The sequence below is a fragment of the Aegilops tauschii genome, chromosome 5 (genome assembly GCF_002575655.3).
Source record: "Aegilops tauschii subsp. strangulata cultivar AL8/78 chromosome 5, Aet v6.0, whole genome shotgun sequence".
Classification (NCBI taxonomy): Eukaryota; Viridiplantae; Streptophyta; class Magnoliopsida; order Poales; family Poaceae; genus Aegilops; species Aegilops tauschii.
In genome coordinates, this window is record NC_053039.3 from 477,936,415 (window position 1) to 477,947,692 (window position 11,278).

Below are 11,278 nucleotides of genomic sequence, written 5' to 3' on the forward strand. Positions count from 1 at the left end.
CTAGAGTTGTGTTGTGATATCTTCCCGTGAGTCCTTGATCTTGACCGTACACATTTGCGTGTATGATTAGTGTACGATTGAATCGAGGGCGTCACATCCTGGCCCCACGTATGCAGGTTCAGCACTCGCCTCCACGATTCCGATGAATGATGGCGGGCATGGCCAGCACCGTTTGTCTAAGAGCATCTCCAGCCGCGCCCCCAACAGCCCCCCAGGCGATTTTTTAGCGCCGGCGGGCGAAAATCGGGCCAGTCGCGCCCCAAGGATCTCATTTAGCGCCGGTTTGGGCCGAAATAACAGCCGGCGCACCCGAGTCGAACCCAAGCGCCCGGGGGTCGCCTGGGGGCCCCGGCAGAAGCGAAAAGGGGCGTGGGGCCGCTCTGTTAGCGAGAGGAGGGCCTTTTCCCGCCGTTTCCTCCCGCTTTCCCCCTCGGCTTCCCTCTCATTCTCCATTCCTCCCGCCAATCTCCTCCTCCTTCCCTCCCAGCCGTCCGCCATGCCGCCGAAGAAGTAAATGGTCCCCCGTGTCGCGACGGATGCCACCGCCGCTGTCGCCCAGCCGAAGCAGAGGAAGCAGAGGGCGCCGCCGTCCAAGCCCCCGGGCATGTCTAACGCCGACTGGAGGGTGGAAGTTCAGCGCCGGGAGGCTGTCACCACCGACCAGCGGAACAGGGCCAACGCCAAGAAGGCCCGGGACAGTGCGGCGCTCACGGCTGCGGCGGTGGCGGAGCAGGCGGAGCGCTCGGCCGAACAAGCCGAGGCGGCTTGCGCGGGGATGATGAATCCACCCAGCGGCCACGGCCCGTACGCGCCCTGGAGCAAGCAAAGCGTCGGGTCACCGGACGGCTTCTCGTCGTCGCCACAACCCTGGGCCTGCACGCCGTCGCCGGGCTACGCCGACGGTGACACGCACGGTGGGTTCAACCCCAACATCACCTTCCCCCATGGTCACCTGGCCCAGCGCACGCCCTCGCCTGCCTTCGCTGGCGTGCAGTACCCTCCGTACGCCTACTCACCACCGACCTACGCATCCTCCCCGACGCCACCTCTCCGCCGTGGCGCGCTGCCCTTCTCACAAGCCTCCTCGTTGCATCTTGGCGACACCGACGCGACGAAGGCCGACATGGACGACATCATCACGACCGGCTCGGCCGTCGTCGCCGCCTCCCGCGGGTTCACTGCCCAAGACGACACAATGGACCTCAACGGCGAGGAGGAGCCAGAGGAGGAGGAGGAGGAGGAGTCGGTGCCTGCTCCGGCGAGGAAAGGGAAGAAGAAGAAAAAGGGGGCGGCCAGGACCGGCGAGCCGCGCATCAAGTGGGCGTCCAAGGAGGACGAGTGCCTCGCCGAAGCATGGAAAGTCGTCTGCCTCGACCCGATCATCGGCACGAACCAGAGCATCGACACGTATTGGGACCGCATCAAGGCCGAGTTCGACGAGCGCAAGCTCATCGACCCCTACTTCAAAGGCGTGCACATGCAGCGCGGGTCGAAGGCAATGCCGAACCATTGGGGGCTCATCCAAAAAGTGTGCAACAAATGGCATGAGATCGTCGAGGAGATCGCGGCTCGGCCGGAGAGCGGCGCCAGCGTCGAGGATCACGTATGCCACGCCGGGCTCCCCCTTCTCGTTTCGGCTTGTGCGCGCCCGCCGACTGTTGTTTCTCGGCGCAGCAGCTGCGGATGTTCGCCATGTTTTGCCAAGACAGTAGCGACCAAGACTTCAAGTACCTCCACGTCTTCAAGCGGATCGAGAAGTGCGAGAAGTGGGCGGATATCCAGCGCACCCTTGCCAAGGCCAAGGAGACATACAAGCCGGAGCGCCGACGGGCGCCCGGACGGCAACAAAGGGGCCAAGAAGGGGAAACACGCCGAGTCGGCTACCGCACGTGTGCACGAGTCCATCGAGCATTGCCTCACCGGCGCCAAGACCCGGGCCGCCCAACGGGAAGAGAAGACCGAGGCGCGGTGGTCGGCGTTGATGACGAACAGCGCCGTCAAGCACGACCTGCTCCGGACCAACGTCGCCGCGAAGAAGAGGAACACCGACCTGGCTTTCCTGATGGGCGGGGCGGACATGTCGGCGATGGACGAGCAGGTCAAGGCGTGGTACATGGCGGAGCGCGGCCTCATCCTGAACCAGATGTCGTCGACGGTGCCGCCATCTCCAACGCCGCCGCCAAGCCCGAGCGATGATGCCTCCACGGCACCTAGCAGCACAGAAGAAGCCGCGCCGACGGCGCCCAGCCCGCGCACGCCGACTCCTCCGACACAGGAGGCTGACACAGCAGTTTGATGTGTCGAGTCCTTTGTTTTTTTTGCGTGCCGAACTGTGGCAACGTGATCGCCGAACTACGCTGATCGCCGGACTTGTGGCGTTTTATGGGGCGCGGGAAATGGACCACGTTTGAATTTGTGACGCCTTGGGGCCGGCACCTGGGGGCGTGGCTGGGACCTAGATCGCCCCTAGGGCCTAAAAATCGCTGGGCGGGCGCCCGAAAGAGCGCCGGCCTTTGCGCTGGGGGCCTGAATGAGTGGAGATGCTCTAAAGCTCCTGTGCTTTCGCTTCAGATTGTCACCGCCGCTCGCCGGAGGTGTAGCCTAACTGGGGCCGCGGCCACGCGCCATCTCTCCCCCCTCGCTGGTTGGGCACTCGCCGGCCGTCAGTGCTCCACCTGCCCGTCTCTGATCGAGGCAGGGCACGCGACGCTTACGCACACGCAGTTGCCGCGCTTGCAATCTGGAGCAGACGAACAACAACGATCAGTCAATCGAAATCTACTTTTTTTCCGGAAAAATCGAATCAGCTTTCAGCGAGAGCTAGACTGCTGTGGCCCAAACAGGGAATGTGATGGGCCCCTGGCCTGCTGCTAGCTACGGTGTAAGGCCCAAGTGCACATGAAACGGTCAAGTTGGTCCAGTTAAAAGGCCTTAAACAAAATTGGTACAGTTAAAGCAAACGATTCTCCCTAACGATATCCGTTCTTTTCTTCAGCACTGATCCCCGTTGGCTATTCCGGCGATCTTAGAGCATCTCCAGCCGCGCCCCCAACAAGCCCCCCAGGCGACTTTTTTGGCGTCGGCGCCGAAAAAACGCCCCAGTCGCGCCCCGAGGACGCCGAAATCCGCCGGCTCGGCCCGTTTTTGGGCCCGGCGATCGCAGGCCGAACCCGGTGCACTGGGGGGCGCTCGGGGGCTCCGGCGCAAGGGAAAAGCACGTCTGGCCCACACCGTCAGGCGAAAAGTCAAGTCTTTCTCCCAGATTCGCCTCCCACCCCCCACGCGCTCAGCCACCAGCCGGCTGATCCCGGCGCCGCCCGCCACCGCTAGATAGCCCATCCCCGCCGAAAAAATAGTAGAGGTTGCGCTGAGGTAGCCTCTCCACCACCGGCTAGGCATTTTTCTGGTGTCTCCGGCCACGGAGGGGCGGTGTAGCGGCGGGTACACGCCCACCGCGCCCGCAAGGTGTTCGGCGATTTGCCTGCCTCGGCAATGGACTCGGACGATGAGGAAGCGCTCGCCGTGCTGCTGGAGGAGGAAGCCGAGGCCGACGTCCAGGAACAGGAACATCTCATGGTCCTCGCCGCCCTCGCCGGCCTGCTGGCGAGCAATGAAAAGCCAGGGCGAGGTGGCTCAGCGCCGGGGCGGATCAAAGCAAAGAACCGGCATCGTCTCGAAGGCTACTGCATGCTATACTCCGACTACTTCGCCGACGCTCCACTGCACGGCGACAAAACATTTCGGCGCCGTTATCGGATGAGCCGAAAGCTTTTCCTCGGGATCGTGAATTCCATCCGGGAGTTCGGCAGCTACTTCAAATGCAAGAAGGATTGCATCGGCAAACTTGGATTCACCTTAATCCAGAAGTGCACGACAGCGATGAGGATGCTTGCATACGGAGCTCCGGTGATTCACTCGACGACTATGGGCGCATGGTCGAGTCCACCACCATTGAGTGTTTCTACAAGTTCTGTCGGGCAGTGGTGGCAGTGTTTGGACCGCAATACTTGCGAACACCCAATGCGGAAGACACTGCTCGGATACTAGCACAAAATGCAGCAAGAGGATTTCCTGGGATGCTTGGAAGCATCGACTGCATGCATTGAAAATGGAAGAACTGCCCATTTGCTTGGCAGGGGATGTACAAAGGCGCCAAAGGCGGTTGCAGTGTGGTACTTGAGGCGGTGGCAACACAGGACATCTGGATTTGGCACTCCTTCTTTGGTATGCCAGGAACTCACAATGACATCAACGTGCCGCAGTGCTCCCCTGTCTTTGCCAAGCTTGTTGAAGGTCATTCTCCTCCGGTGAACTTCGAGGTCAATGGGCGGTAGTACAACAAGGGGTACTACCTAGCTGATGGCATCTATCCGAGATGGTCTACATTTGTGAAGACTATCTCAAACGCTATGCCAGGAGGCAAGAAGTCCCACTTTGCCAAGGTGCAGGAGGCTTGCAGGAAGGATGTCGAGCGGGCATTTGGTGTGCTCCAATCTCGATTTGCTGTTGTCCGGTACCCTGCTCAGACGTGGTCGAAAGATCAAATGTGGGAGATCATGACTTGCTGTGTCATTTTGCACAACATGATCATCGAGAGCGAGCAGGAAGAGCGAGTGTTTGACACTGAACCATACTACAGACAGGGTCCTCTAGCCGAAGTTGATCACCAGCTACCGGCAACCTGGGCTGCCTACCTCAATATGCGTCAGGAGATCCGAGACCCACAAGTGCATCAACAACTGCAGCAAGATCTGGTGGAGCACCTATGGAGGCTCAAGGGCGACGCCTAGCTCGACGTGTGATGAGTTTTTATTTGTTGAACTATATAATTTGTATTGAACTATTTTGTTGTTGCACTATTTTGTTGAACCATTTGATTTTCTGTGATGAACTATGTGATAAAAAAATATTTATGTTGAGAATTCAACACCGAACCGCGACGAACCACGCCGAATATGGGCCGATTCTCGCCCATATGGGGCCTTTATTCGTCGAAAGTGGGCCGAAAACTGGGCCAATCTCGACGCCTGGGGACGACCTGGGGGCAACGGCTGGATGACCAACCGCCCCAGCGCCGATTCTACCGCCGGCTCGTCCCTGACGGCGATTTTTATGCCTTCGGGGGGTCCAACGGCTGGAGATGCTCTTACGGCACCGGAGCTCGCCGGATTCCAAGTATGCGCCGGCATCAAGCCCGGGCACGTGCCCAGGTGCAGCGACGGTAAATTCGCGATAGCCACTCCCCGACGCGCGGCGCGGCACGAAGGAGCGTTGACAAAGAATGTGAGAACAGTCAACGCAGGTGTGCCTTCCCTAGCCGCCGTGGTTCCTAGTTGCGACCCTACCCAGACCATACCGAGGCCGTCAAGGGCGCCTCGGCCAACGCAGGTGTGCCTCTGGCGAGATGCCCGCCGTAGTGGCATTGAGACTACCCACAGTGAGAGGCACCTCGATCTTGCGCGTGCGTGCAGGTGTGCCTTCCCCGGTCGCCACGAGCCCACGACCCCCACCCCCACCCAGGGTGAGCGTGCGCCGGCCGACCATGGGAATCAATGGAACCTTCCGTTCGGCGGCGCCCAACTGGCCCGACGCCTCAACGGCCGGCCTATAAGATGCCACCTCCCCGATGGTCAAGTAACTCCGTGCTCGTGCTCGACAGCAGTGTTCCATCCAGTCCCGAAGCAGAGGAGAGAGTTGTACATCGATAGGCTGGTCATAGCTGGAGAGATGATGCTCAATGGTGCCCTCTTCTTGCTCGTCTGCGCGGCTGCTCGAGCTGCCGCTTCGGGCGGAGACGGTGAGTGCCTCCAAAGCTACTGCTATTCCTGGCATGCTTAATCAGTTACTTACATTGTTGCTTAATGGCGTGCTACATTGTGTTAGCATTGTCTGACTGACACGTGATGCCATGCGAGCTGCAGGCCCGCTGCTGAACGGGAACTTCGAGTACGCGCCCAACAGGTCCCAGATGAACGGAACGAGGGTGATGGCGCCGAACGCGATCCCGTACTGGAAGGTCACCGGGTTCGTGGAGTACATCGAGTCCGGCGCGAGGCAGGGCGACATGGTCCTGACGGTGCCCGAAGGCCGGCACGCCGTGCAGCTGGGCACCGAGTCCTCCATCCGGCAGCAGCTCAGCGTGACGCGGGGCAAGTACTACTCCATCACATTCAGCGCCGCGCGCACCTGCGCCCAGTCCGAGAGGCTGAAGGTGTCGGTCGTCCCCGGCGACGACGACGTGGCCGACGAGCTCCCCATCCAGACGGTGTACACCAGCAGCGGCTGGGACTCCTACTCCTGGGCATTCAAGGCCAAGCAGGGCGTCGTGTCGTTCATCATCCACCACGGGGACGACCATGCGGAGGATCCCGCGTGCGGTCCCATCATCGACTGCGTCGCCATTAGAGCGCTCAACCCTCCTCGCGCCACACCCCGTAAGAACAAATTCCGGCGATCTCGACCATACCTAATAAACGATTCTCTGTGACGGAATTAACCTGATCTGTGCAGACAACATGCTGATAAATGGGGACTTCGAGGAGGGGCCGTACATCACCCCCGGCTCGCCGTGGGGGGTCCTGGTGCCGCCCATAGACGAAGACGACACCTCGCCGCTGCCGGGCTGGATGGTCATGTCCTACTCCAAGGTGGTCAAGTACATCGACTCGGCGCACTTCCGGGTGCCGCATGGCGCCCGCGCCGTGGAGCTGGTGGCCGGCTTGGAGGTCGCGCTGGTCCAGGAGGTGGCCACCGTCCCCGGCAGCTCGTGCAGGCTGCAGTTCTCGGTGGGCGACGCGGCCAACGGGTGCGCGGCGTCGCCCATGCGCGTGCAGGTGGCCACGGCGCGCGGGAGCAAGAGCGTGCCGTACAACTCGAAGGGCACGGGCGGGTACACGCGCGACGCGCTCGACTTCACGGCGGACGGCAACAGCACGCGGGTGGTGTTCTACAGCTCGGGCTACCACACGACGTCCGACGGCAGCGGCACGCTCTGCGGGCCCGTCGTCGACGACGTCTCGCTCGTCTGCGTTTCACGCCCGCATGCTCGCCGGTTGCTCCGCTGATGCGTTGCACGTGCTGCTAGAGTGTGATTTTTTCGGGAGAGCGGCTGCTGGGAAGTGGAAAATCACTGCTGTTGCTTCTTTTCGTAAGAAAATAGTCGACCCTCCATGCGTTGTTTCGTAACAACAAACTACTCCATACTCATGGAGTACACAGAAAGACAGATCAAAACATATGTTTAATTCACGAGCATGAACGTAACAAGCGGCTTCTAAGACATTCTTTTTTTGCGAACCAACCTGTGGTTGGATGGTTAGGTGGACAGTGATATCTTGGTCCATCCGGGTTCAAGTCCTGTTGCTCGCATTTATTCCTGTATTTATTTCGGGATTACAGCGATGCGCGTTCAGGGAGGAGACGTTCCTGGCGACTACGAGACGCTTTAAATCTCAAGATGATATGCCGGCTCAGTCTTTTGGAGGTGCACATAGAAGTAGGATGTGCGTGTATATTTATAGGATGAGTGTATGCATGTATATATGAGCGCATAGGACGAATGTATTTTTATCATACACTTCTTTCCCTATACAAATCACTTCACACCACTTGCGTTCCTTTCCTCGTCGCAGGACAAAGTCTAGCATCAACATGGCAATGGGTACGCGCAACTCGCGAACTCGGCGGGTAAAAATCCTATTAGGATAAGGGTTTGAAAAAATAATACCATCCATGGGTTTATAAATGGAAAAATATCGTGCCCATCGGTTAAGCCGGATATGGCACAGGGAGGCAGTAGCCATACTCGCGTACCCGCATACCCATTGTAACATCCTGAATTTTGACATATTTTTTCTTTTCTGCATTTTTTTTTGCTTTTTTCCTGATTCTTTCTTGAATTGCCTTTTTTGGACTTAGCAAACTAAAAACACCTTGAAATTGGGCTAGCACCCAACCAAAATTGTGTGAATTTTTGGTGTAGCTCAAATGCAAAAACTCCAGAGAGGCTTGGGTGTATTTTTGGTGGTTTTAGGACCTAAACAGATTATGTGAATTGATTGAGAATTTTTACAAGAGTTTTTTTTCTTGAATATGCACGAGTGTGCATATCATATATTAAAGAAGAAAGGCAAAGAGTGCCTCCACCAAAGGTTACAAGGGTATTAATACATGCTAACCCTCACTACTCTCCCACCTCTCTATCGTACTGAAGAAGGGGGCTACATTCCCTTTCAGTAATCCGGCCGAAGACCAAACTAAGCCCTCATGTCTCACTTTTTGTAATAACTGCTAGATCGAAGGCCGCGCTCCCTCAAAGACAATGGCATTCCTGTGCTTCCACAACTCCCACCAAGTAAGCGCAAAGATGGTGCATAGATCTTTCGTACTCATGTTGTTCAATCCTCGCTTGTCGATGGCCCACTCTACAAGTGAGCCCTGGGGAGAGAGGGTCCAATCTGGCTTGCCCAACGCTTCACAAATCGCCGCCCAAACTGTCCTATCAAACACACACGTGAGCAGTATATGGTTAATCGTTTCGTCCTCCTCGTCACACAACGGGCACGCGTCCTGGTGAGGTAACCCTCTTCGCGCAAGGCGATCAGAGGTCCAGCATCGATCCTTCATGGCCATCCAAGTGAAGAATCTGCACTATGAGGGGGCACGCGACTTCCATGTTAGATCTGCCGTTGGGATGGCCTCCCGACCCCAAAATCCAGCCGCATATGCTGACCTCACCGAGAACTGCCCACTAGCCTCCCACGACCAGGTTATTTCATCCAGCGCATCCTCAAAGGGCTCCCAATTAGTAACGCCTGCTAAGGTGAAAGGAATTCTTGCAATGTGTCCGGCCCAATGTTGGGGCTAATATCCATCGCCCAAGACCCATTCTCCACAGCCGGACTGACGAACCTCGTCGATCTGGCTCGTGGTGGAACCAAGCCATATACAAGCGGTGCAATTTCCTGTATTCTCCTCCCATCTAACCATCGGTCTTCCTGAAAGAGTGTCGTGAGGCCACTATGTGTTGTACTCCTCATGGCTGCCTGGCACAACATGTTTGCTTCATCAAGGACTTTGATTCTGAACTCATTCCATGGTCTTGTCTCGTCAGTCCTTTTGAGCCGCGACCAGCGAGCCTGCATGGCCACATTCATCCAACGTATGTTCGGCAACCCTAATCCACCTGCCCACTTTGGTGAACACACTACATCCCATGCAACCGCATAGTTTCCACCATTCGCTTCTGCTCGTCTGCACCACAAGAAGCCTCGACAAATCTTATTCATTGCCACGATAGTTTTCATAGGAAGGTCCAGGGCCATCATTGCATGAATTGGCATGGCACATAGCATTAACTGAACCAAGGTTAGCCTGCCACCTCTTCGGCATAAGGGTTGCCTTCCACTTTGGCAATCTATTGGCCATATGATCCACCAAGTATTGCAGTTGCGTCGCTGATTGCTTCCTTAATGATAAGCAGCCCAACATACTTTATTGGGAATGATCCCAAGGGGCACTGAAGCTCATTGCATGCCGTAGTTATCTCCTCCTCTGAACATCTGATAGGTAGGGCTGCAGATTTGCACATATTGATTTTCAGTCCTGCCGCCTCGCCAAATAACTCGAAGATGCACATGCAAACCGCTAGGTTCACTGGGTTAGGCTTAACAAAGAGTACTACGTCGTCCCAAAGATGGATAGGCGCTTTTTCATGCCCACATGCGCCAAGGGTGCCAGCACCCCTCTACTTGCAGCCACCTCAAACATCTTTTGTAAGGGCTCCATAGTGAAGAGGTGGTTGCTTCACAACTCAAGTGCTTAGAGAGCAGTTATTCTTTTCTAAAAAAGAATAAGCCTAAGAGAAAGCTTGAGAAGAAAATTTTGGAAGAAAGGTTAGGTGCTAGCCACTCAACCCCTAACCCATTTCTGGTCCAACTACAAGTTTACATAGCAAGTACCTTTTGCTTTGCTCTCTAGTTGCTGAAAGTTGGCAAAGTTAGCCACCTTAGTAACTAACTACACCCACCAAAAAATTAGACCAAGACTTGACTCCCTCCTCTCTCTACGCAACACAAACACTTTGTATCCAGGAGCTTCTAGAAGGTCCAGTTAGACAGTTCAAACGACCCTGGCCCCAGCTCCAGCCATACACATGACCCATACACCCCCTAGGTAATGGACAAGGCCGATCACACCTGTGGCCACCCAGGACGCGGGTGCCTTGGTGACAAGGGGTTCGCTTGCCAGAGAGTGCTCTGCGCAGCGCCCGGGCCTTGACCCCGCTGCCGAAGCCAGTAGCACGTCCCCGGCGCCTTCGCCACACACAGCCCTCCGCCTCGCGCGCCTGAGCCCCTCAGGTACTAGCCAACGTCGCCTGGGCCATGTCCCCTCCCCCCGAGCATGGTCGTGGCCACGTCCACTGTTCACATGTGCGCCTACCACCATTGCGACGCGCTCGGCCGACGCAGGGAGCTTGGCCACATCCCCTAGCCCCCCACGACTCGGCCAAGCCCCGACCAAGTCTAGTCGTAGGCCGACATAGTCTTTGCTGTGTTAGGCTTAATTCCGCAATAAATCACAGAATAGCGCAAAGTCACACCAGCCCCAAGATCAGGACTGCTGCTGGACTTCCTTGATATAGATAACCAGTACAAACATAATATTACATCGGGTTGAGCCAGAGAGTGCTCAACATTCTTTTAAAAACTTGCAATATAGGTGGTGGTGGAATATAACAGTGGTGTGACGGTGATACAACACCGATATAATAAAATAAATCCAAGCGTCAGAGTGAGGCTTGACTATTTTATTCGTGAAGTGGAAGCACTGCAGATGATACATGTGGTAGACTCCAAGACCACGGTTGACTGACTGGGAACACCTCTAAGCGTCAGGCTCGCTAGCGCAATCCTCCTCCACAAGCTCGTCCTCCTCCAGGTCTGGCCAAGACAATAGCCAGGAACAAGCCTGTGAGTACGTTGGAATGACATTAAAAACAAGAGTTATAATGAATGCAAATGCTCATGATGGGCTATGTTAAATGCACATGCTGACTGGAATTAAATCATGGCATGAAATGTCAACCTAGTGTGGATAAATAATCGTATACCATTAGTAATAACTAAGAAATTAAAGTGGAACATCGGGTGTTAGACCGCCCGAGAAATTCCAAGAAAAACGGCAAGCGGGTGTCTAAAAGCGACACCTAGAGAGGTGTTTAAAAGAAATGCCAAACAGGTGTCTAAAAACGATGCCTCGTAAGGTCTTGAAAATAAAT

At 56.2% G+C, this 11,278-nt stretch overlaps 2 protein-coding genes across 2 annotated transcripts; both read left to right on the top strand.

The window, feature by feature from the left end:
• Positions 1-514: 514 nt before the first annotated feature.
• Positions 515-2,296, top strand: LOC109778946 (uncharacterized). Its single transcript, XM_020337530.1, has one exon. It carries the CDS (start codon positions 515-517, stop codon positions 2,294-2,296), a length of 1,782 nt encoding a protein of 593 aa, XP_020193119.1.
• Positions 2,297-5,602: 3,306 nt separating this feature from the next.
• Positions 5,603-7,296, top strand: LOC109778955 (protein DUF642 L-GALACTONO-1,4-LACTONE-RESPONSIVE GENE 2). The gene is made up of 3 exons (XM_020337535.4): positions 5,603-5,797; positions 5,922-6,434; positions 6,511-7,296. The coding sequence occupies exons 1-3, from the start codon at positions 5,728-5,730 to the stop codon at positions 7,062-7,064; spliced, it is 1,137 nt and encodes a 378-aa protein (XP_020193124.1). The 5' UTR covers positions 5,603-5,727; the 3' UTR covers positions 7,065-7,296.
• Positions 7,297-11,278: the final 3,982 nt, after the last annotated feature.

What these genes read in the sequence shown, in the direction of transcription:
- LOC109778946 (XM_020337530.1), top strand. Translation starts at nt 515, where the DNA reads ATGGTCCCCCGTGTCGCGACGGATGCCACCGCCGCTGTCGCCCAGCCG.
- LOC109778955 (XM_020337535.4), top strand. Translation starts at nt 5,728, where the DNA reads ATGATGCTCAATGGTGCCCTCTTCTTGCTCGTCTGCGCGGCTGCTCGA. An exon ending in TGCCGCTTCGGGCGGAGACG is followed by an intron (nt 5,798 to 5,921) that starts GTGAGTGCCTCC and finishes TGCGAGCTGCAG; the next exon opens with GCCCGCTGCTGAACGGGAAC. An exon ending in CCCTCCTCGCGCCACACCCC is followed by an intron (nt 6,435 to 6,510) that starts GTAAGAACAAAT and finishes TGATCTGTGCAG; the next exon opens with ACAACATGCTGATAAATGGG.